Source organism: Pituophis catenifer, unplaced genomic scaffold (assembly GCF_029215685.1).
Source record: "Pituophis catenifer annectens isolate HBS135680 unplaced genomic scaffold, rPitCat1.0.hap2 SCAF_9, whole genome shotgun sequence".
NCBI classification, from domain to species: Eukaryota; Metazoa; Chordata; class Lepidosauria; order Squamata; family Colubridae; genus Pituophis; species Pituophis catenifer.
The window spans coordinates 28,646,139-28,669,919 of NW_027256889.1; the positions used below are offsets into that span (position 1 = coordinate 28,646,139).

General features: G+C 47.6%; 2 protein-coding genes across 2 annotated transcripts in view; one reads left to right on the plus strand and one right to left on the minus strand.

Annotated features, from left to right (window-relative positions):
• The first annotated feature begins 1,442 nt into the window (after window positions 1–1,442).
• PPIE (peptidylprolyl isomerase E) lies at window positions 1,443–10,441 on the plus strand. The gene is made up of 10 exons (XM_070949395.1): window positions 1,443–1,508; window positions 1,611–1,709; window positions 5,298–5,341; window positions 5,846–5,872; window positions 7,037–7,118; window positions 7,260–7,360; window positions 7,851–7,974; window positions 9,118–9,303; window positions 9,891–10,033; window positions 10,108–10,441. The coding sequence occupies exons 1-10, from the start codon at window positions 1,478–1,480 to the stop codon at window positions 10,174–10,176; spliced, it is 906 nt and encodes a 301-aa protein (XP_070805496.1). The 5' UTR covers window positions 1,443–1,477; the 3' UTR covers window positions 10,177–10,441.
• Window positions 10,442–14,957: 4,516 nt separating this feature from the next.
• Window positions 14,958–23,781, minus strand: part of BMP8A (bone morphogenetic protein 8a) — a 30,814-nt gene continuing 21,990 nt past the window's right edge. Inside the window, exons 4-7 of the mRNA XM_070949229.1 lie at window positions 19,947–20,144; window positions 18,753–18,832; window positions 18,129–18,239; window positions 14,958–16,041 (exon numbers count right to left, since the gene is read on the minus strand). Of these exons, the coding sequence (XP_070805330.1) occupies window positions 15,892–16,041; window positions 18,129–18,239; window positions 18,753–18,832; window positions 19,947–20,144 (539 nt within the window). The 3' untranslated portion in view covers window positions 14,958–15,891. The remainder of the gene's footprint in view (window positions 16,042–18,128; window positions 18,240–18,752; window positions 18,833–19,946; window positions 20,145–23,781) is intronic.

Consider the following 23,781-nt stretch of genomic DNA (forward strand, 5'->3'; position numbering starts at 1 on the left):
CAAAAGCCTGATCCAGGGCTCTCCAACCTTGGCAAGACTTGGCAAAGCTGGCTGAGGAACTCTGGGAGTTGGAAATCCACAAGTCTTAAAGTTGCCAAGGTTGGAGACCCCTATCCTGAACAACAGGTGAGCCATGCAGGGAGCTTCCTCTGAGGTGGCAGAGACAGGTGGACGCTCCTATCTATCAAGGTAGACAGAGGTAAACTCTCCAACTTCATCGGGCAGCTGCTATTCCAACGGATCCCGGTGTCGGAGCTGGGGACTGGTGCCCACAATGCGGAGGGGGGCCACACCTGCACCGCCTGAAGTGGCAATAGAGCTGGGCAGAGCCCAAGAGTGCCCCTGCCCTGCAGTGTTTGAAGGCGTGGTAAGGAGCTGCCAGGAGTGCCTCCAGGAGCCTTGGGGTCGGCCTGAGGGGGCACGCAGGGGCGGCTTGCGGCAGCTTTTCTGTCTACCAGCATGAAGGAAGGGAAAGGTAGGTAAAATGAGGACCCAGATTGTGGGGGCAATAAGATGACTTTGTATAAATATACAAAAGTATGAAGGCTATTGCTTAATGCATTGTAACGCCTTGAGTCTTCGGAGAAGGGCGGCATATAAATCAAATCAAATAAAAAAAAAAAAGAGCCAGGCTCTGCAAACTTGGTGGCTTTAAGACTTCATGGACTTCTGGAAAGGAGAGAAATTACCTAATGATGATGTTATTAAGAAAATTATGGAATGTGCTGAAATGAGTAAATTGACATTTGAAATTAGAGAACAGGAAGTTAAACAATATTATTTGATATGGGATTTGTTTTATCAGTGGATAGATAAAGCATGGAGATGAAATATGAAATAAGTTGATGTAAGCTAAAATATGTGAAGTTCTTGAAGTCAAATAAGCTTTGTCACCAATTGGTACTTTGAAGATGGGAATGTTAACCGATCGACACGCTGTCTGTAATTGTTTGAAATGATGATGGTTTTATGTTTTGTTTTTGTTTTAAAATAAAAAAAAATTCAAAAAAAAAGACTTCATATACTTCAACTCCCAGAATTCCCCCGCCAGAGGGAAGGTGACAGGAATGCTTTTGGCCATCACCTGGAGCAGGGCTCTCCAACCTTGGCCACTTTAAGACTTGTGGACTTCAACTGAAGTCCACAAACCGGCAACCGGCTGAGGAACTCTGGGAGTTGAAGTCCACAAGTCTTAAAGTGGCCAAGGTTGGAGAGCCCTGACCTGGAGGATCCACGGGCGGCGATCCTGCGCTCTGGAGCGCTCACAGAAGAAGCCAGGAGACCGAAGGGCGCAAAAGTCCCGCGCAGGCCCGCGTGGTAGCCCGGGGGGGGGGGGGGGGGTTCTTGGCTACCTCGGCGGATCTCACGGCTTCAGCGGGGGCCGCTGCTTTGGCGCCGCCGGTTCCTCCCGCCTCTGGGGGCGCTGTTGCGGGCCGCCCGGCCGGAAGTGGCGCCTGGGGAGGCGTGCACGGCGGCGATGGCCTCCAGCAAGCGGGTGCTCTACGTGGGTGAGTGGCGGCGGCGGCGGCGGCGGGTGGGGTGGGGTGGGGGTGGGGGTGGGGGGCTGCCGTGGGTGAGGGCGACGCGCGGGCTGACCGGGCTTGTTGCAGGTGGGCTGGCGGAGGAGGTGGACGAGCGGGTGCTGCACGCGGCCTTCATCCCTTTCGGAGACCTTACCGACATCCAGATCCCGCTGGACTACGAGACCGGTGAGGGCGGGGCGGAGTGGGTGGGGGGCGTGCGGAGGGCCCGTCGCTGACATCCCCAACCTCCATCCTGCGGGAGAAGAAAGAAAGGCCGGGGGGAAGAATACAGAACAAGAAGCTTGGATGGGACCTTGGAGGTCTTCTAGTCCAACCCCCCTGCTGGAGCAAGAGACTCTGTGGCCTACAGCCCTACACCAGGGCTCTGCAACCTTAAATACTCAAAGAGCCATTTGGACCTGGTTCCCACAGAAAGGAAAACACCGGGAGCCACAAAACCTGGGTGGGCGTGGCCAACTCGATGTCACTTACTTCCACCGGTCACATGACACTCCCCCTAGCCACGCCTACCCATCCGGTCGTTAGGAAAGAGAACCAGTTGTTAAAAAACACCGGGAACCACAAAATCCTTTTGATATCTCTCTCTCTCCTTCCTTTCCCTCTCCCTCTCTTCCCCCCCCTCTCTCTCTTTCTCTCTCTGTATCTCTCTCTCCCTCTCTCTCTGTATCTCTGTCTCTCTCCCTCTCTCTCTGTATCTCTCTATGTCTCCCTCTCTCTTTCTCTCTCTCTCTCTCTCTCCCTCTCTGTATCTCTTATGTCTCTCCCTCTGTCTCTCTCTCCCTCTCTCTCTGTATCTCTCTATGTCTCTCTCCCTCTCTCTCTCTCCCTCTGTATCTCTGTCTCTCTCTCTCCCTCTCTCTCTGTATCTCTCTATGTCTCTCTCTCCCTCTCTCTGTATCTCTATGTCTCTCCCTCTCCCTCTCTCTCTGTCTCTCTCCCTTTCTCTCTGTATCTCTTTATGTCTCTGTCTCTCTCTCCCTCTCTGTATCTCTCTATGTCTCTCTCCCTCTCTCTCTCCCTCTCTCTCTCCCTCTCTCTCTGTATCTCTGTCTCTCTCCCTCTCTCTCTGTATCTCTCTATGTCTCCCTCTCTCTCTCTCTCTTTCTCTCTCTGTATCTCTCTCTCCCTCTCTCTCTGTATCTCTTATGTCTCTCCCTCTCCCTCTCTCTCTGTCTCTCCCTCTCTCTCTGTATCTCTCTATGTCTCTCTCTCTCTCTCCCTCTCTCTGTATCTCTCTATGTCTCTCTCCCTCTCTCTCTCCCTCTCTCTCTGTATCTCTGTCTCTCTATCTCTCTATGTCTCTCTTTCCCCCTCTCTCTGTATCTCTCTATGTCTCTCTCTCCCTCTCTCTGTATCTCTATGTTTCTCCCTCTCCCTCTGTCTCTCTCTCCCTCTGTATCTCTCTATGTCTCTCTGTCTCTCTCTCCCTCTCTCTCTGTATCTATGTCTCTCTCCCTCTCTCTCTCTCTCCCTCACTCCCTCTCTCTCTGTATCTCTGTCTCTCTCTCTCTCCCTCTCTCTCTATCTCTCTATGTCTCTCTTTCCCCCGCTCTCTGTATCTCTCTATGTCTCTCTCTCCCTCTCTCTGTATCTCTCTGTATCTCTGTCTCTCCCTCTCTCTCTATCTCTCTGTCTCTCTCTCTCCCTCTCTCTCTGTATCTCTGTCTCTCTCTCTCCCTCTCTCTCTGTATCTCTCTATGTCTCTTTTTCCCCCCTCTTTCTATCTCTCTATGTCTCTCTTTCCCCCTCTCTCTCTATGTCTCTCTCTCTCTCTCTCCCTCTCTGTATCTCTCTATGTCTCTCTCCCCCCGTCTCTGTATCTATGTCTCTCTCTCTCTCTCTCTCCCTCTCTCTGTGTCTCTCTCTCTCTCTCCCCCTCTCTCTGTATCTCTCTATGTCTCTCTCTCTCCCCCTCTCTTTGTATCTCTCTGTCTCTGCCCTGGCTGCTTCTCCGTCCCCTGCTGTCGCTCTTACCTTCACAGTCCAGGCGAGGAGTGACTGGGAGGGGAGGGCAAGGGGCGGGGCCAGCCAATGGTGGGATCACCTGACAGGGAGCCACAGCAGAGGGCCCAAAGAGCCGCATGTGGCTCCGGAGCTGCAGTTTGCTGACCCCTGTCCTACACCATCTCAGACAGGTGGCCGTCCAATCCCTTCTTAAAAAGTTCCAGTGATGGAGGAGGCACAACCTCTGGTGGCAAGCTGTTCCACTGGTTGATTGTTTTCACTGTCAGGAAATTTCTCCTTCTTTCTAAGTTGCTTCTCTCCTTGATTAGTTTCCACCCATTGCTTCTTGTCCTACCCTCAGATGCTTTGGAGAATAGCCTGACTCCCTCTTCTTTGGGGCAGCCCCTGAGATATTGGAACGCTGCTATCATGTCAGCCCTGGTCCTCCTTTTTTTCTTTTTAAGCTGATACATCTCTTTCTTTAACTTTCTTTAACTTTCTCTTAACATAGATATGTTGAAATATACTTTCAATAGTATTTTACAAACTTTAGGCATTACTGAAGCATTATATGTAAAGGAAAAAATACAAGTTTGAAAATACATTTTCAAATTTAGATTAAAACTTTCAATTACAAATATCAAACCAATGAAAATCCATCTTAATTCCAATTGACTCAAGGTTATGTCACTCCTTCCAGCTTCTCTTCATGGAATAAAATCTTTTTCTTCTGTTGTCAAGTAGTTATAGGCTTCTCTTTTTCTCAAGCATATCTCAACCTTGTTAATATCCATGAGGAAGAAGTCCCAAATTTGTTCTTTAAAATGTTGCAAATTTTCTTGGAGCTGCTCTTTCAATTGTGTTGGGAGGCTTCTATTTAAACCATCATAATAAAAATTGGTCTAGGTACTCTTCAGGTTTTATACTTAGGCAGGAAAAACCAAAGGTACAAGTACAGATTAGGCTAAACCTGACTCAAAAACAATAACTGTGGCAGTCTTAGTGGATGATCACTTAAACATGAGTTAGCAGTGTGCGGTAGCAGCCAAAAAACAGAGGCATAGAATCAAAATCACACGAAGTATTAGTACCGCTTTGTAAAGCCTTAGTAAGGCCACACCTGGAATAGTGCATCCAGTTTTGGTCACCACATTCCAAAAAAAATGTTGAGACTTTTGGAAAAAGTGCAAAGAAGAGCAACTACGATGATAAAGCCCTGGAGACTAAAACATACGAAGAATGATTGCAGGAATTGAGTTTGGCTAGTCTAGAGAAAAGAAGGACTGGGGGGACATGATAGGGGACTAACCAAGGAGAGAAGCAACCTGGAATTAAGGAGAAACTTCCTAACAGTGAGGACAATTAACCAGTGGAAAAACTCGCCTTCAGAAATTGTGGGTGCTTCATCACTGGAGGCTTTTAAGAAGAGACTGGATAGCCACTTGTGTGAAATGGTATGGAGTCTCCTACTTGAGCAGGAGGTTGGACTAGAAGACCTCAAAGGTCCCATCCAGCTCTATTCTGATTGAGGTTGGAAAAGAGATTGTAGAAACGTGAATTGGGCTGAGTAAAAGTCAGGTTGGGTTCTGTGTTCGCTCCAGGATAGAAACTGGTTGGAGCACAGCACTGCTCTTGTGCCCTTGGAATAGGAGATGGGGACAGCTGGGTGGGAGAGTCAAAATGGTGCAGCTGCTGTCTCGACTCTTCCCACTCTGAAAGACACCCATCTTCCTTCGTGAAAAGTCCAAAAAGTTTTGGTTGATCTCCATATTGAGATGAATACATTTGATGTTTCTCTTGTGTCTGCAGAAAAACATCGAGGCTTCGCATTCATTGAATTCGAGCTGGCTGAGGTGAGCCAGGAAGGGCATTTTCAAAGTTTCTCCATCCTTTCTCCTCCTGTTTGGGGTCAGGTGGGGAGGGTGAATCCCTGAGTTCTTGGAGGGATTGCACAAAATCTACTTGGGCAGTAACATCTCTGGAAATGGCATTGATCACTTATCAGAGCATGGATATGTCTGAAGGCCAATTTTGCCCAGTCTAGTTTGAGAAGGTGCTTCCAAGCTGGCAAATGATGTTTCCAGCCACTTCCACCTTTGGCATTCTTCAAACTTTAGCGTCTTTCTTTGCTACCAAAATTTCAAGCGGTGCACCAGCGAGGATTGCAAGCTTGCTTACTAAAAGGTTTCCGTAGACCTAGCAAGTTTTCTGGGCCCTTTGCATGCTTCATTCCGCTTGCCCACCTCGTGGCCAGATTATTTCTCTCAGTGCAGTACTTGTTGCCATGACCACCCCAAAGGAGGAAGAGCAAAGTAAGGGAACATTCTGCTTTAAATGATTGCTTTTTTTTCTTTTAGGATGCTGCAGCTGCTATTGACAACATGGTACGTTTATCTTTAAATCTTTATTTCATTTTTCAGCAGTTTCAAAGATTTTCTTTCTTTCTTCCCAAATGGTTTAAGATCATTAGGCGAAACTGAGCCTTTCTCAGTTTGTTTTCTTGTGAGAAACTGCATGTCTCTCCTTGGCTTCCAAAGGTGAGCAACTCCTTTCGAGAAGCCATGGAAGACAAAAGGCTTGGTACCTCCTTGCTTGCTGCTTCTGGAGGACTGAATGCTTCCACTTGTTGGGCAGAAGCCTCTTTGCCCCCCTAAGGGCAAAGAGGGAAGTTGAAGCAGTGGAGGCAGATGATATGAATCTGGGTACTAATGCACTGGAACAAGATTCAAGATGATTGTTGAAGGACACAGAAACACGGCATTGATACTGAGCTGAATTCCTTGGCAAGAGGAATAGAACAGAACAGAGAAACAGAGTCGGAAGGGACCCTGGAGGTCTTCTAGTCCAACCCCCTGCTCAAGCAGGAGACCCTATACCCGTGATGGCGAACCTATGGCACGCATGCCACAGGTGGCACACAGAGCCATATCTGCAGGCATGTGAGCCGTTGCCCTAGTTCAGCTCCAGCGCGCATTCGCGCGCCGACCAACTAATTTTCAGCAGGCCCTGCCCACACTGCCCCTCCCCTCCCAGGAGTCTCCGCACGGCCCGTTTTGGATGCCAGGTAAATACAGGGCTCACGCAGAGGCTTTGGGAGGATGTTTTTGGTCTCGAGGGCCTCCTCTGGTGGGGAGGCTGTTTTTGTCCTCCCCAGGCTCCAGGAAAGGTTCTGGAGCCTGGGGAGGGCAAAAAACGGGTCTGCTGGACCCACTGGAAGTTGGGAAATGGGCTTTTTCTGGCCTCGGGAGGGGGAGCAGGGGAGGGCAAAAAACGGGCCTATCAGAAGTCTGGAAACAGGCCATTTCCGGCCTCCGGAGGCTTCAGGGATGCCTGCCAGGCCCAAAAATGGGCACAGGGGTCATGCTTGCATGCATGGGGTGGCATGGAATTATGGGTGTGTACACGTGCGACCCCCCTACATTCCTCACGCTTTTGGCACGCAATGACAAATAGGTTAGCCATCACTGCCCTATACCAGGACTGAAATCTCTTCTGAAAAGCCTCCAGTAGAAGTAATGGCGTCCCTCCTCCTTCCCTTCTCCATTTAGAATGAATCTGAGCTCTTTGGGAGGACTATCCGGGTCAACCTGGCCAAGCCAATGAGGATCAAAGAAGGCTCCTCCCGTCCAGGTGAGCAGCAGAATTCAAGGTCACAAGGAATCTCATACTTGTGCTTGTTCTGAGGGAAGTCCTTCAGCTCTCCTTGTTTTATAAATTGATTTGGTGCTCAGATCACAAGCTCCCTGAACTTTTTCTGTTTTTCCATGACAGTCTGGTCAGATGATGATTGGCTGAAGAAATTTTCGGGAAAGACACTTGAGGAGAATTTGGAAGAAGGGGGAGCGGTGGCAGCCCGGTCAGAGGTTCAAGAGGTACAGAGGCCTCCCTCGGCAAGAGGCCATGTGGCCCTGGGTGCTTTCTGTCTCCCAAGATGCTCATCTCCTCCTAAGACCTTTTTGGGAGCTGCGCATGATAAGTTTGCGTAAATGTGGGCTTCTGTGAGCTGTGCACAAATTTAGTCTGCGAAGCCTCCATGGTTGTACATGAGCATGTGGTTGCAATATTTATTATTATCCTGCATTTTCTCCAGATGCTAAGACAGCATATATTTTCCAGCCAGTGACTCTGGAGCGAGGGGGGAGCCAAAGGGAGTGACCTCTCCGGAGTCACCCACTATGATTTAACAACTGGATTTGAATCTGGATCTTTCCAGTCCGTTATTTAGCTGTGTAGCCACTGCATCACTGGTTCTCATCTCATCCCCTTCTGAGATGCCTTCTTTCCAGCAGATAGAAGAGGAGGACGGCTCATAGAGAGCCATCTTCTGGATTCATGGAAGAATCTCTGTTTCTCCTCTTTTAGGGAGAACCACCAGTGAAGAAATCCAGGACCAACCCCCAGGTTTACATGGACATCAAGATTGGAAATAAACCTGCAGGTCGATTGCATATTCTCTTGCGGTCAGATATTGTCCCGATGACCACTGGTAAGCAGCAAAGGAATCCATTTTGCTTGGTGGGAACCCTTTTCAAGTTGCTCTTGTGTTATTGTAACTTGCAGTGCTAAGTCACTGTCCAGAATTTGGAGGACTGTCCTGTTGTTAAGAGACAGAAAGAAATCGGTGAATAATCCGGACCTCTTTTCTCCAGTGACAGCCTTCCTCACTCTGGACCTCCAGGTTCTCTTGGCTCGAGACTTGTAGTCTGGAGAATGCCAGGTTGGAGAATATTGTTCCTTGTGCTGAACAGATATGTTGGTCATAATGGTGTAATGGAAGCCACATTCCCAACATTTCTGGAGAGGACAAAGACAGCAAATCAAGAAATAGGGTTGAATCATCAAATGCATGACAGTTCCTGTTTCTGTGCCACAAGTGAGCCCACTTAGAAACCAGAAGCACAGGTTTTTAAAGGTTTTGTTTTTCATCACAAAATTTCCTAAGCCTAGTCTTGTGGTGAAAACCTCAAAATTGTTTCTATTTTAAGAGTTCTGGCCTATCGCAGACATGTAGCAATATTTTTTTGCACCTTGGTAAAGACCAAAGGATGTGGCTTTCCTTCTTTTCTAAATTTATAGGATTTGTGTTGAAGTGATTGTTCAGCAAATTTCTCTCTATTTCTGTACATGCTGGATGCTTGAGGGTTTTTAAAATACTTATGAGTGCAGTAGCTTTGAGCTTTAAGTGCATAGTGTATAGTCATTTTGTAGAATTACCTTGCAAAAATGTATGATTTCCAATTAGGATAATTTCATTAAATGCCAAAAATTGTAATTTATCACCTGTATGTTCATAACTCTTTTGTTGGGCCAAGCCCATGGAAGATAGAGCTAAAGATTGAGGCAGAAAGATCAAACCTGAAACAAAGATATAATTCATTTAAGCATGTGAAGGCTAGAGTCAAGATGTGGTGCTCCATTCTGGATCCCATGGCAGCAGTTGAAACAATTGGAATCCAAGATAGCAACAGGAATAACAGAGAGTGAAACCAATTGTACAGTAACTGGTTTTTAACTGTTGCCCTGACCCCATTTTTAAGTGGGATGATATTCTAACAAGCACCACCTGTTTCCGCTCTTCCCCTTTGCCATTTTTGTTGCTTCATTGCCCAACTTGGCCTCTGACTTGCAGAGAACTTCCGCTGTCTTTGCACGCACGAGAAAGGCTTTGGCTTTAAGGGAAGCAGCTTTCACCGAATTATCCCCCAGTTCATGTGCCAGGCTGGAGATTTCACCAACCACAACGGTACCGGTGGGAAGTCTATCTACGGGAAGAAGTTTGATGATGAAAACTTTATCCTGAAGCACACAGCACCAGGTAGGGTGTGGCAGGGCTGCTGAAAAGGTGGGGCATCTAGGTGCTTGGCACCCCAGTCCAAATGGTGCCACTGCATCTGTTATGCCAGTGTGCAAAGGACACCAAGTCCTTTTGCCCTGATGGGCAGCTCTCTTCCCTTCATCCTTCTCTTCTGCATGGCTCAAGTGCCCAGCAGCCCTGCCTCTGGGAGGAGTCGGTTCTACAAAAGCCAAATTCCTCCGCAAGATTTCCACACAACTGACCGACTTGTTTGTGCTTATATATTTTTTTCAGCATTTGAACCATTCCATTTCTCCGATCCCACTGAATAGAAGGAAATGGTTGACTATACAGGCACTGCTATGGCAAGAATGACAATGCTGGGGGCTTCCCTCCCCCTCCTCCCAGACTTTTATTAGGGCACCAAGCAGGTTCTTTTGTGCAATTATATCCTTCTTCAGCTTTTGCCCTTGCAGCAAGAACTATTGGTTCCAACAGCAATAGGAAACAGTAGAATCCCAAATTTTGCTGCATTTCATTCCAAATGTTGATTGTCCCCAAAAGTGGTCAGGAAAGTGGTCGGGAACACTATGTCCATGTCTCTCCAGGTTTGCTGTCCATGGCCAATTCTGGTCCCAACACCAATGGCTCCCAGTTTTTTATCACTTGCGACAAGACCGACTGGCTGGACGGGAAACATGTGGTCTTTGGAGAGGTCACCGAAGGAATGGACGTGATGCAGCAGATTGAGGTGAGGGTGAGCCTTTGTGGGTGAATGGCTTTGCCTCTCTCCCTTCCACAACTCATTTCTCTCTTCCTCCAAAGGCTCAAGGCAGCAAAGACGGGAAACCAAAGCAAAAAGTCATCATCTCTGATTGTGGTGAATTCATCTGAATGTGGCCGCAAAGAGACACTGGGTAGGAATCCCAGATAACAGGAGACGACTAAGCACAGCATCACTTTGCCCTGAATGAAAACTGAGATACTTTTCTGAACATGCAGTCCGAGTCTGTATTATGTGTTCAGAACTGTAAAACTCGAGAGATTTCTTTTGTACAGAATTTTTCTTTCTATAAAATTCATGTATTTTTTAAAACAGATTCACCTTTTAATTTGTACAATTGACCATTGTAATGTTACAATAAAATTAGCAATTTCATCAGTAGTGCAGTTAAGGTTCAGAAGTGGCTGGAGAAGAAAAGCCAGCCCTTTTGCGAGGACCTGTTTCTTCAGCTGCCTCTCCAACCCGCCCCTCCCCCCAGACCCAATAAGCCTGGTGGCTGCAGGCAGCAGAAGGTACCCTGAAAAGACTCCCACTGTATCCCACCCCACCTCTAGTTGGGCCACATTTTCTAGTGGGGAATTCCATGGCAGATGGAAGAGGTGGAAGGGAAACAGGCAAGACACTTGAAGCGTCCCAGCAGCTGTGGCATACAGCTGGGCTCAGAAGGTGGAGCGGGCAGCTGCCCTCCCCTGGTTATCCAAAACCAGGCACAACCCCCCCCCCCCCCAAACACACACACACCAGAACAGCAGCATTTGGGAGTTTTTGTTGGGATGGATGGCTCCCTGCTCTTCCCTCCCTTTGGAGCTGCTGCTGGCTGCAGGGGCTGGTAAGAGAGCCAATAGGGCCAGGGGTTTGCTTAGCCCCTGCGGCTAGTCAGTTTGGGGGAGCCGGTCACCATTGGCGTGTTTCTGCCCAGATTTGTTTCTGGGAGGACTAGGCAGACAGCCAGGGACCACTGATGAGTTTTGGGAGTTCCAAGGATAGGGAGCTGGATGGGGGTGCCCATCAAAATAGTTCCAATGTGCACCCCTCCCCTTTTATAAGGGAAGCAAATATGGCACATTGGAGGCAGAACTTGAATCACAGTGATGAGAACCATCTTGAGTCGTTCGACAGACGGGCTTGCTGGGTGGAGATGGTTCAACCTCGTCCATGGCTGGGCCTGTTGCAGTAAATTCTGGACAGCTGCAGGATGGCAGCCACTGAAACGCCTCTGCTGCCATCTTCTGCTCATCCAGGTTTCTGCAGCCCTAGTTTGGACTTAAATATCTCCCCCTTGAAATGGTTCAACTTCTTGGGGTTCCTCTAACACAGGAGTGTCAAACTCAAGGCCTGCAGGCCGGATGCGGCCCATGAGGCACTTAGATCTGGCCTGTGGGACCACCCTGGAAACAGTGAAGGACTGGCCCACAGTGCCTCTCAGTGAAAACGGAGCTTTGGAGAGCTGCATGTGGCCCTCCCAGGCTCCGTTTTCGGCTGTGATGGCCCTCTGCAGCCCTCTGCCAGCGAAAATGGAACCCAGGGAGGCCATTACAGCTGAAAACAGAGCCCTGGCAGGCCGTACGCAGCCTCCCTGGGCTTCGTTTTCATTGGCAGAGGGCTGCAGGAAGCCGTTGCAGCAGAAAACAGAACCTCTATGAGTGTTGTTGAGCTGGCCACGCCCATCCTATCTCAGCCACACCCATCCTGGCCACGCCTCCCCAGCCCCCTGAGGTCAATCACAACCCTGATACGACCCTCAATGAAATTGAATTTGACAGTCCTGCTCTAATACCTTTGTCTGTTCTTGATGTGATGAAGTAAATGGTCAAAACAGGAGCTGTTTCTCCTTGCTAACGGTTGTATTTCTGAAATGAGGCTCTGCTTCAAGAGACCTTAGGGGTCCCGGGTGCACGAAGGCTTAAATAACAGAGGCTCTTCATGCCACATCCAAAGCCACCAATCTGCTTACAGCTTTGCACCTCATGAGCTACTCATGAGACGTAGAGTTCCTAGCGTGTATGGGACCTCTGTGATATAGAACATACTACCGGACAAAGGGTCACAAGATGGTTTCCCTCCCTTTCCCTGGTGCTGATGGAAGTCCTGCAAGATTGGCATTGGCATAAGCAGAAGAAAGCGATCTCGGTGGAAGGGCACAATAATATCTTCTGGAGAAGCTGGCTGGCAATACTTCCCAGACAAATTAGTGGAAGGATTTTTTTTCTTGACATGTAACATGTAATTATGAGGAATGAAACACGTTGCACCATGTTCAGCCCGATTCTACAGAGCTCTGCTCTTAGGTGCCCATCTGGAGAGAAGCAGTGATCCACCGAGGGGATCTAGCAATGCTGGCAGGATTGAGTCATTGCCACTAAAAGAGAATTATTAAGTTGCGTGGGAAGCTGCACTCCCTGCCTCGCCCTCTGCCTTCCCAAAGTTTTGCATTGCTCTGCTCTCAGTGGTCGAGGGAGTTCCCAAAAGCAGCAGCTGCAAAGCAACAGACCCCGGATCTGGACTTCTCTGATGAAACTGCGTGGATTAAAGCCCCAGTTTTAGGAATCAAAATGATTGGGTCCACACAACATACTAAGGTGCTCTTTTATTGTCAAGGTCTTTTCGGTCTTTATGCTAGGATTGCCATCGTCAGCCTGGCGCCTTGCTGGGTTCCTGCCATCAAAGGGGAAGGGAGGGGGGAGGCATTTGGGGCCATCCACACCTGTGTATCTAATGGTGGGAAATGGGGGAGGGGGAAGTGACAACGGAAGAAGACCAGATCACCAAACCGGCTGGTACCAGGCTCTTCAAGGCCATTTGCCCTGAGAATGGAATGTTACCAGTTTGACACTTCGAACACCATACTGGCATCTGATTGCCTGGCCGGGGTGGGGGTGGGATTGGGGATTGGAAAGAATAGTGTTGCATTTTGTGCAGCACCACCACCTGACTTTGCTGCAACCAGTTTCTTTCAGGACAAGTTCCTTTCCTTCAACTGAACGGAGTCACGAGTCTTCCTTTTCTGAGAGCAAACTGGGGCAGGGCGGACACTTCAGTTGCTATCAGCCTCTGTCAAAAATTCCAGGATCAAAACCTGATGATTGTTGGAGCTCCAGTTCCTTTATGGTGTTTGGACTAAATTTACTTCTTGACTCACACACCATCTTGCACTGATGGCAGGACACCATGAGAGTTCAAACTCTCACCAGTAAGAGTTCAAACTTCCAAGTCATTAGCAGACTCGGAGATTGAACTCCGGAGGACTACTTGGAAGTTTCATGTGGATCAACCTGTCCCAATCTGGCCTCGTCTGATGAGCTGGATTGTGATCAGTCCACTAACGCAGGGGTGTCAAACGCAATTTCATTGAGGGCCACATCAGGGTTTTGTTTGACCTTGGGGGGCTGGGGTGGGCATGGCCAGCTCAATGTCACTTGTGTCGGGGGTGCCTGTGGCAGCCTGAGTGCTCTGCCAGTGAAAAGGGGCTCCCAAGCTCTGTTTTCGCCTGCAGTGGCCTCGCAACCCTCTGCCAGCAAAAACGGAGCTCCGTGGGGCCAGGCCTTCACTGTTTCCAGGACGGCCCCACGGGTCAGATCTAAGCACCCTACGGGCCGGATCCGGCCCCCAGGCCTTGAGTTTGACACCCCTGCACTAATGCAAGAAAATAGCTAAATAAATAAATAAGAAAAAAAGAAGGAAGGAAGGAAGAAGAAAAGAAGGAAGAAAGGAAAGGAAAGGAAAGGAAGAAAGAAAAAGAAAAAAAGGAAGAAAGAAAGGCAGCAGGGAGGAAAAGGAACTGCTTAATTCCTTCTTAGTATCTGTCTTTACACAAAAGGAAAAACAGACCAGCCCATTAGAAGCAGCACAGTGGGAAACAGAATGAATTTTCAGGTCGAAATAGGGAAATTAGTCAAAGAACACCTATCCACTTTAGATGAGTTCAAATTGCCAGGTCCAGGTGGCTTAAATCCCAGGGTTAGGAAGGAGCTGCCAGATATGATCTCAGAATCACTGAAATCGTCTTTCATAGCCCACAGGAACTGCCAGAGGACTGGAAAAGAGCTGAAGTGTTCCCAATCTTCAAGAAGGGGGGAAAAAGTGGATCCAGGGAACTTCACATCCATATCTGGGAAAATCCTGGGAAAGATAATCAAGCAATGGATTTGTGAGCAAGGCAATTACCAGAAGCCACTTTTAAGGGGAATGACTATTCTCCTGCTCCATTTTTCCTGGGTAGATTGTACATATCAGTATGCCACAGTATAGCCTGTTGTGCATTTGGCAAAGCACATATGTGCCAATAGGTCATGAGGGATTTTAAGATGTTAAAACTTAGAATTATGTATTATGCAACCAATAGTTCTGTAGACTGTCATATTCAAATGGAAGTTTAGTTTTTTAAAAAATTATGATGATTTTAGTTCTATCTTAAAACAAGCAGTGGGGAGTCCTTCATCCACCCACGCAAAATATTGGGACTTTTTTATGGCCAGCATAAAATTCACATTATTTTGAGCCCTGTTACAGAAACATGTCAAGACTGGTTTGTGTAACATGCTACTCTCTGCGTTGCCAATGACTGCTCCTTCATTTGGGGCAGCAAAACAAATTTCTCAGGGGCAGCAATGCTGCAACAAATATTTATTCAAATTGCTTCATTTCCTCTTTTCTTTCCATTCGCAAATTCCTCCCTTCCAAACTCAATAGCATCGATTTTCTTAAGAAGTTTGTGCTACAACTTGTGCATATTTACATATTCATTTGCAATCTGATTTAATGTACATCGGCTATAAGCAATTATTCTTAGCTAATGCATTACATACCCAACTTCCATGCAAGATATATATTCCATTTACTATAGAGATGACCTTTTAACATTTCAAGGCAAAATTTGGAGAGGTATGAATTTCTAATGATCCATGTGTTTCTGTTTGGGTATGATTGCAAAATGTGAAATTAGGTAACTTTGCATTTATAAGCAGGCTAAACTGTTCCCCCCCACCCCACCCCACCCCCGGCCCAGTCTCTCAGCTGCTCTCTCCTCCCTAGTTGATCAAGGCTGAACTGGAAGGCATGATGCCTTCTGAACATCTTGCCCCGGGGGTGGGGGGTGGGGGGTGGTCTCCACTTGGCAGAATTGACAGTGGAGCCTCTGGAGGCAGTTGCTTCAGGAGGAATGCCACAAGGTGCCAATGTTGGTTTATGCCAAAGTCTCTGGGCACCTGTGGCAGGGCTGTCTCTGGATCGCAGCCATGTGAGAACAGAGCAAAGTTGGGAAGGGGCTGCCAAGGAAGTGCCTGGCTACGGTTCGGGCCCTGGAAATGGTGCTCTTGGGACCAGGAAGGCTTGCCAGCTGCAGAGAGCTGCCCACATCTGGGGCTCCCTGCAAGCAGCCACTCCTCTTGCTTGTTGAAGAATTACGACTATTTGATAAACTGCAGCCTGCATTTGCACAAAATAAGCCTATTTGATGTGTTTGGTTTAATGTAATTTGTGGTGCAGGATCAGGGAGGGGGTGGAAGAGGCCACTCCAAAATACAAGCTAAAGCGATGTTTGCAGCCTGTTCATCTGTTCGTTTCCTTGGCAAAGCTGTTTCTCTGTTTGTTTGGTCTTAACCAAACAAACAGCTTAAGCAGCACCTCTGCCGGCAGTGGGAGTCCATGGCAGGGCCCTGTTGTCCACAGGTCTGGGGCTGGCCCTCCTTCGTCCCAGTCTATGGGGCAGGTGGACGCTCTTTCCCTGTCCATCGAGGGCTCTTCCTCTTAGAAGCAGGTAGTAACTGTGCTCCCCCATCCGTGTCAAGTGCCTGCTTCCCCAGAAAGGGCCTGGGTTGGCCACAGCGTTAGTGGCAGCCGCAGGACTTCACCACCATATTCCGCTTTTTCCTGAGGATAACATTGTTGTTGCTGTCATAAAAGAGAACAAAGATGGCACTGAGCTTCGTGGGGGCACAGCAGGCCTTGGGAATAGATTCAGGCTTCATCAGGTGCACCTACAAGGGAAGGAACACGGTCACCGGAGCAGGCAAAGTCTCCTACGAAGCCTCCTTCTGCAGGGCTGAGTATCTGGCCTGGAGCAGAAAGTCAAGCCCTCGCCAAGACAAACACCCCCCCCCCCGGCGCATCCACTCCCCCTGGCCACACTCCACAAGGAAGCGGAAATGCTTTAAAGAAACAGTGATTCTCAGGGGAAAATGCAGCGGTTGCCATGAGTGGGCCATTTGTCAGCACTGGCAAAAATATTTATTCCCCAAACTTTGAGGCTGCCGTTTATGTTGGAAGGCACAGCTGCTGCCTTCAGCGTCCGAAGTGCTTCCTGATCTCATCTGTGGCAGGAGCAGGAGGACCTCTTCCACGCGGCCACTGGCACAGGGTTGACCACCAGGGGGCACTGGGGTGGGCTGTGTGCATGCACCCAGACAAGGAGGCAACCAACAGTCCAGGTTGCCATCCGCAACATCCCTCTCTCCAGCAGTCACGGTTGAGATGGAGGCAATCAAAAGTTGTTGCCATGTGTTGTGTCCACAATCTTCTTAAAAAGTGGGGGTTTTGGGGGTGAGAGAAGGAAGGGGAGGAGGAGGGGGAGAATTGCTTTCAGCCTTTTCTTACTGAGCTCAAGTGCAGAAGGAGATCAGCTCTGACACCTGAATTGGTCCTTTGGTGAGCTCCGCTGGAGAAAGGCCCATTTTGTTCTTAGCAGGCTGAGGCTACTTCATGCAGAAGAGACCAACCTTGGTCAGACGGCTTTTTTCTTTGGGGTCTGGAGGAAATGTTATTCATCTAGACCAGGAGTCCCTAACTTTTTGGACCTCAGGGACCATTTAAATTCATAATTTTAAATCCCACTAATATGATCTGCCTAATGACCGGCTGGGTGGGCGTGGCCATGTGACTGGTCATGTACTGGGTGGGCGTGGCCAACTCAATGTCACTCAAGTCAAGGGGCGCCTCGCCTGCCTCTACTCACCCTCCCCTACCAGTCACTCCTTGCCTCCCTGCCCGGGCTCCTTAGGCCCCCAACAGGAAGCAGCTGTTGCAGCTAAGCAGCCACCAGGAGAAAGAGTTGGCAAAACAGCTGGCTCAGATCAAATTGGATCTGACCGAGAAGGAGGCTCAGCAGAAACACCTCACTGAGGACTAGGAGCATAGGCTTTCCAGGCAGAGGGAAGACCTGCAGGAGTGCAAGGCCAGGCGCTGGCACCTGGAGGCTCAGTGGGCTGAGATGGTCAGCCAGTTCCAGGCCATGATGCAGTCCTACTGGAACAAGGCCCTCTGGCTCCTTGCCACCAGCGGTACTTTTCCTCCAGCCTTCGCCCAAGCCCTGCACCAGGAAGCTGAAGTAGACCCCAAGTCGGAATTTCTTCCCCCCTCTGACCCACACAAAAAGACCCCGAAGGGGGAGACTCTCTGCAGCAACACAAACGTTCATTGCCCAGGGGCCGTAGTTTGAGGACTCCTGATTTAGTGCAATATAAAAAAAATGCAAATAATTTTTCTGCGGACAACCAAAATTTTCTCACAGACCACCAGTTGGTGACCGCTGATCTAGACTATTGTAGAGCCCCCTTTCCGTCTTGGAGAGATCCAAAAAGGGACAAAGCTCATCCTTCTCCAAAGGAAGAGGCCCTTTGTGTGCACACACCTGATCCCAGACAAGAGCCACTGGACTCCAGCTACCCTTTTTTGAGCAAGCCTCAGCTGCAAGGGGATCTTGGTGAAGGGGAAGAGGTTGCTGCTGCTCTCCACCAATAAGGGCTTGGATGGGGACGCCAGGAATCTGGCCCTCCCTCCTTCAGCCCTGCTTCAGCCCTTCTCTGGGGAAGAGCCAGCACAGTCGAGGGGAGAAGATGCTGGAGCTCCCCAGGGGATTTGGGGCCAGGCACTCCTTCCCAGCTCATGTACTCCTGCAGAGGGCTGTTGTGGGGAAAACTGGGAGAGGGCGAGCCTTGTTTGTCCCTTAGAGTTCCTAGAGGAGAAGCCAGAGATAAATCCAACAAAAAATAAAATAGTACAATAAATTGCTGCCCATCTTCCCACTTGCTAAGAAGCCCTCCTGCTGCCTCCCGCAAGAGATACTGACCAGCGACTGGACGATGGCATGGTTGGTGGCATTCATGGAGGAATTCAGGGGAAACAGACACTCTCCATCACAGTAGAATGCGGGGTAACTCTGGGGGGCAATCACCCAGTCCTGGGGGAGGATAAGGACGAAGGTCAGTCCCTCCACTCCTGCTGGCGGCTAAAGGGAAACTGGTGGGTGGGCCAGACCAGTGTAGTTTGGCAATTTCCTGAATCATCTGATACGAGAGATACCAGAGCTAGAAGTTTTCAAGAGGAGATTGGACAGCTCTTTGTCTGGAATAGTATAGGGTCTCCTGCTCGAGCAAGGGTTGGACTAGAAGACTTCCGAGGTCCCTTCCAACTATTATTCTATGCTCTGTGTTCTACACTTGGGTGGGTGGGTGTCACTTTCACTTCCAAAAGGTCAAGCTGAGTTGCAAGAGGCACTTTCCTCCTTGACTGAGGAACCTGGATTTATTTCTCTGAAACACTTTAAGGCAGCTTCACGTGGCATCAGCTAGACCAGAGCCCCTGGGGTACACGTAGCAAAAGGGAGGGGGGCAGGACGGGCAGAGGTCGTCAGGTGAACCCACAGTTCATTTTTTTCTGGGAACTCATGAAGAACAGAGTTAAAAATGGTTACCAGCCAATCAAAATCTTGAAACTTGACGTTCAGCTCATGCCTTCTGCAGACCTGGCTGTGTTCAGAAACATAGACATCATCTAAGGAAGGAAGGGAACAAAGAGGTGGGTGTTTCTATTATGGAGCTTCACAACCAATGCTCCATGGCGGGATCTCCAGTCTTTTGGTACAGGGAAGGGGAACGCATCCCACAGCCCCACTCCCTGTGCCTGGCTTGGATTTCCAGCTGCCCTGCCCCACAGGGGCGGCGCCCGCAGCCTTTTTCTGCCAGTTCTTAGCTGCAGCTCTGGGAGGTAAAGGCAGGCAAAAGCTTGGTGCCCAGTGTGGCTCCATCCCTGCCCATGGCTGTTTTCCTGTGAGCCAGACCTCCCAGGCCGTGGCACTCTGGCCTCCAGGACTGCCCTTTGGGGAAACCTTCCCTGGGCCACAGAGCTCCCCAAAGAAGGAGCAGATTCAAAGAGGCACCGGCTGAGCTGCCTCCGGATGCAGGGATTGGTTCTGCAACTGGATTTTGTTTTTCAGACTTTTCAGACTCCCAGGTGGGTCAAGATGGGTGGGTGGGGGCTGGGCTGGCAGTTCTGGGAATTTGAGTCCAGGCCTGCCCTCCTTCCCTTTGCCCACCAGCCAAAGAGCCACTGCCTGCTAGAAGCAGTCAGATGAAAACTGCTAGCAGCCATAGCTTGGCCCACCTGCATGCCAGGAAAATGGCTGCTCTCAACTTTCTTCAGGGTTGGGGAAGTTGACAGGGGCAAAACATATGTGTCTTCCATGTGTTTGGGGTATGTTTGAGGATCAAGCAAATTCTGATGAAGCCTGACGGGTTTGTGGTTGAATTTCCACTAGGCAGCACAGCCAAGGAAGGCTACGAAGCTGCAGGTTGAAGAGGCTCATTCTGCATCTCCATCCAGACTTGATTGGCATCAAGGAGGCTGTGATGCCTCCAGCTGCTTCTCAAACCCTGAGCTGCTCCTTGGTGGGCAGACATAGCTCCAGGGCGTCCAGGGTGGGGGCAGAAACATCAGGAGGGCAGCCTAGTGGTGTCATTGAGGCCCCACCTGTTTCTACAGGTGTTGTGCACAAAAACAGGTGGCGCTTTGATTGTGATATCGCCATTTTGACTTTTTTTGACCAGACTCTGTGATTACCCCGTGTAGCTTGGTCAGCCAAGCGTCTTCCTGTCTTTCTGCTTCTTACCAAAAAGCCCCGGGAGCCTGTTGGAGTGTGGGAAGCTGTAGGTCTTCCTGTGCTGCGGTCGTCGTTTTGCCTGCTTGGCTGCTCGGGGGAGCCTGACCTGGTTTTCACTCTCCTGGAAAAAGGTCACCACGAAGGGCTGCTTGGAACGTGGTCCATGGCGACCCAAGAGGCCGCCCAGTCCTGGATCCACACTCTCTCCTTCAAAAGCCAAAGAACAAGCCCTGATAATGCTGCCAGCCGGAATAACAAGGGAGCTCCTTCATGTGATAAGCCTGGCACCCCTTCCAGAGGGACTTCCAGGAGGGGGGAGGGAGGGGGGACTGGAGCGCCCAGTTGCCCTCTGAAGCACTAGGCGGAGGGCTGCAGGTGTCTCCTTCCCTCGAAGCATCTTTTGTCTCTAGCACAAAAGAAGGTGGAAAGCAGAGTTTCCACTGGTCTGCCCTAAAAAGGACTGTGCAAATGAATTCTTATGACCCTCAAATACTGTGGGACTGACAGCCACCTTTTGGACAGAAATTTCAAAGAGAAATGCAACGCCCACCGGATTTGTTTGACATTAAATCCTTACAAATGAACTGAGTTACTGCTCCAGCAGCTACTTTTTCTTACTATTGTTTTGCACAATGTCAGGACAAAGTTTGGTCTCCACAAAGATTGCAAGTCTAAAATTTAAAAAAATAAAAAGATGCTAGGCAACAAGAATGAAGTTAAAACAAGTAACAGAACACCTATCTGATCTTGTTGAATACAAATCACTGGGACCTGATGGATTACATTCCAGAGTTCTAAAGGAGCTGGAAGTTGTCATCTCAGAACCACTGTACCACATCTTCCAAAAATCCTGGAGCACCAGGGAACTACCAGAGGACTGGAAAAGAGCTGATGTGGTTCCAGTGGTGGGATTCAAATAATTTAACAACCAGTTCTCTGCCCTAATGATTTCTTCCAACAACCAGTTCACCAAACTGCTCAGAAATTTAACAACTGGTTCTCCTGAAGTGGTGCGAACTGGCTGAATCCCACCACTGTGCGGTTCCCATCTTCAAAAAAGGGAAAAAAACAGACCCAGGAAACTACAGACCAATCAGCCTAACATCCCGGGAAGATACTGGAAAAGATAATAAAAAAACAGATCTGCAGATCTAGAAACAAGTAGAGTAATAACTAGCAGTCAGCACAAGTTTGTTAAAAACAGATCATGCCAAACCAATCTTATTTCATTCTTCAACATAGTGACTAAATTAGTAGACCAGTGAAATACTGTGGACATAATATACTTAGACGTCAGTAAGGCATTGGACAAAGTAGACCACAATCTACTTCTTCATAAGCTAGAAAAAAGAGGGATAGATAGACTTCCGGTTGGCGCCGCAGGGACACAGACGGGGAAATGGCGAGCTCCGCTGAGCCCTGCCAAATCCACTCTGCTAAGCTGCCGCCGATAGGTCTGCGGACCTCCCCTGTCTTGTAGGGACAGGGGGACAAGAAGGAACACCTTGGGCGGCCGAGAGGAACAGGCTGGTTTCTCGGGGCTGGAGGCTTCTCCTTCATGCCAGCGGCAGTGGGACGGTAGCCATGCTGGCTGTCCTGAAACTGCGGCAGCCGGGAACAAGGATTGTGCTGGAGGAAGAAGATGAAGAAAGAGCAAAAATCAAGAAGCCGGGTGAGTGACACCAACCCAGGCAAATGTACCTATTTGGAATTATTGGAAAATAAGACCCCAAAATTAAAAGCGGCTGTTGGACTGCGGGGCTTAAAGATTGAAAAGGAAAAAAAAATGGGTAAAAGACCCAAATTGAATTTTGTTGCAGTAAACTTAAACTGGATGATTTGGTATTAATAAATTTCTGAAATTTGACTGTGCCTTTAACTGGAGTGGAGAGGAGAAATGGATATTCCTGAGAATTAATGCCTCTAAAAGAAAATGAAGCTAATGAAGATAGAGATGGATAGCTACAAAATAGCCATGGAGTCTGCAGTGATTAAACAGAGAAGTGGATTAAAGAAATTTCCCTTTCTGGGTGGAAAAGAAACATGTTAATTGGCTTTTTACCTTGGATTACTTGAAATTAATATTGGATATAAGGATTTTGGAGATTCCTACTCTGTCCCAGATGATTTTAAGAAAGAAGAAAGAAGAAAGAAAGAACATTTTGGATTTTAACAATGGAGACTGACAAAACTAGGTGTGGCGTAGTTAACAAAGACAGGAAGCTGATGCACTATGCTTGGATCAGACATTTTAAAAGTTTTAAAGGGACATACAGAAATTCTTTACTTTGAACTGATGAACCTTGAAATAGAGCACTTTGGATAGAGAAGAAAAAGAAGAAAAGGAAGAATTAAAGTGGATAAATTTAAATGTGACTAACTGAAATGTAAAGTTTAAAAGCCTAGGTATATATGATTTTTGGATAAAAACAGGAAGGGTTGTGAAATAATAAAAATAGAAAATAAGAGGTGGCTATTAAAATAGTGGATGATATCAAGGGGATAAAAATAATAAAGAAGAATATATTTTGAGGCAGGAAAATTTTAATACGTTTTAATTTTAATTTGCAAACAAATGTTAAACTGATGAATAAGGATTGATTGAACAAAATACAAGATACACAAATGTTAGTGATTAGTCTTGAATTAAGGTAATACAAGTTGGAAATGATGACTATTATGAAATATACTGAGATTTAAATTGAAAGAGCAGGATGGAAAAATGATATAAAACAGATAATTATATTACAGTTAAAATGTGTGGGATAGATACCAACTAGATAAGAGTTTGAGACTCGGTGGAAATACGTTGGAAATTAATTCAAAATGCTGGAAACAGCCAAACAAATAGGAGGAGAGTTGGAGGAGACTATGCTGGTAATCAGCCAAACAATGGAGGGAGTCAAGGAGGAGACTATGCTGGAAATCAGCCCATAAAATGCTGGAAACAGTCAAACAAATAGGAGGAGAATTGGAGGAGACTATGCTGGTAATCAGCCAAACAATGGAGGGAGTCAAGGAGGAGACTATGCTGGAAATCAGCCCATAAAATGCTGGAAACAGTCAAACAAATAGGAGGAGAATTGGAGGAGACTATGCTGGTAATCAGCCAAACAATGGAGGGAGTCAAGGAGGAGACTATGCTGGAAATCAGCCCATAAAATGCTGGAAACAGTCAAACAAATAGGAGGAGAATTGGAGGAGATTGAGGAACTATTCTAAAATCAACTAAATAGTTGGTGTTTAACAAGCTGGAAGATAGTTAAATATTAGAGGGAGATATAGTGGAAAATATATTAGAAATTGGAGTAAATAAAATATGCCTTTGAGAGAAACCTGTGTAATATGTAAACTGGGAGAAAAAAAATCTAAAGTAAACTGATTTGAGGTTAAGGGTCAAAGGATTAAAATTAGATAAAATGTTGTTTTATAAAATATAATAAAAATGGAGTCGTATTGAATTGAAACTAAGAATAAATGGTGATAAAATTGTAAGGTAAACACTTAACAAGAGGTTAGAATATTATAGAAATTATTTTGATATGATTTGTATAAGATATAAGGTAAAGAAGAATAAAGATATGTTTAGAATTGTTAAGCAGATGTAAAAATGAGTGAAACTGAATTTGAAACTAATTTTGGATAGATATAATGGATTTATATAGATGAAAATGTGAAATTTGAGGTAAAATTGTTTCTTTTCTTAAAGTTTTGAATTTCTTTTTTATCTTCTTTTTTTTTCTTTTTTTGTTTATTTATAAAAGATGTAATGGAAATTGTGAATTGAGCTTGTGAAAGGAATGTAAGCGTGGTAACCATCTATGACCGGATCGAGATTTTTGCT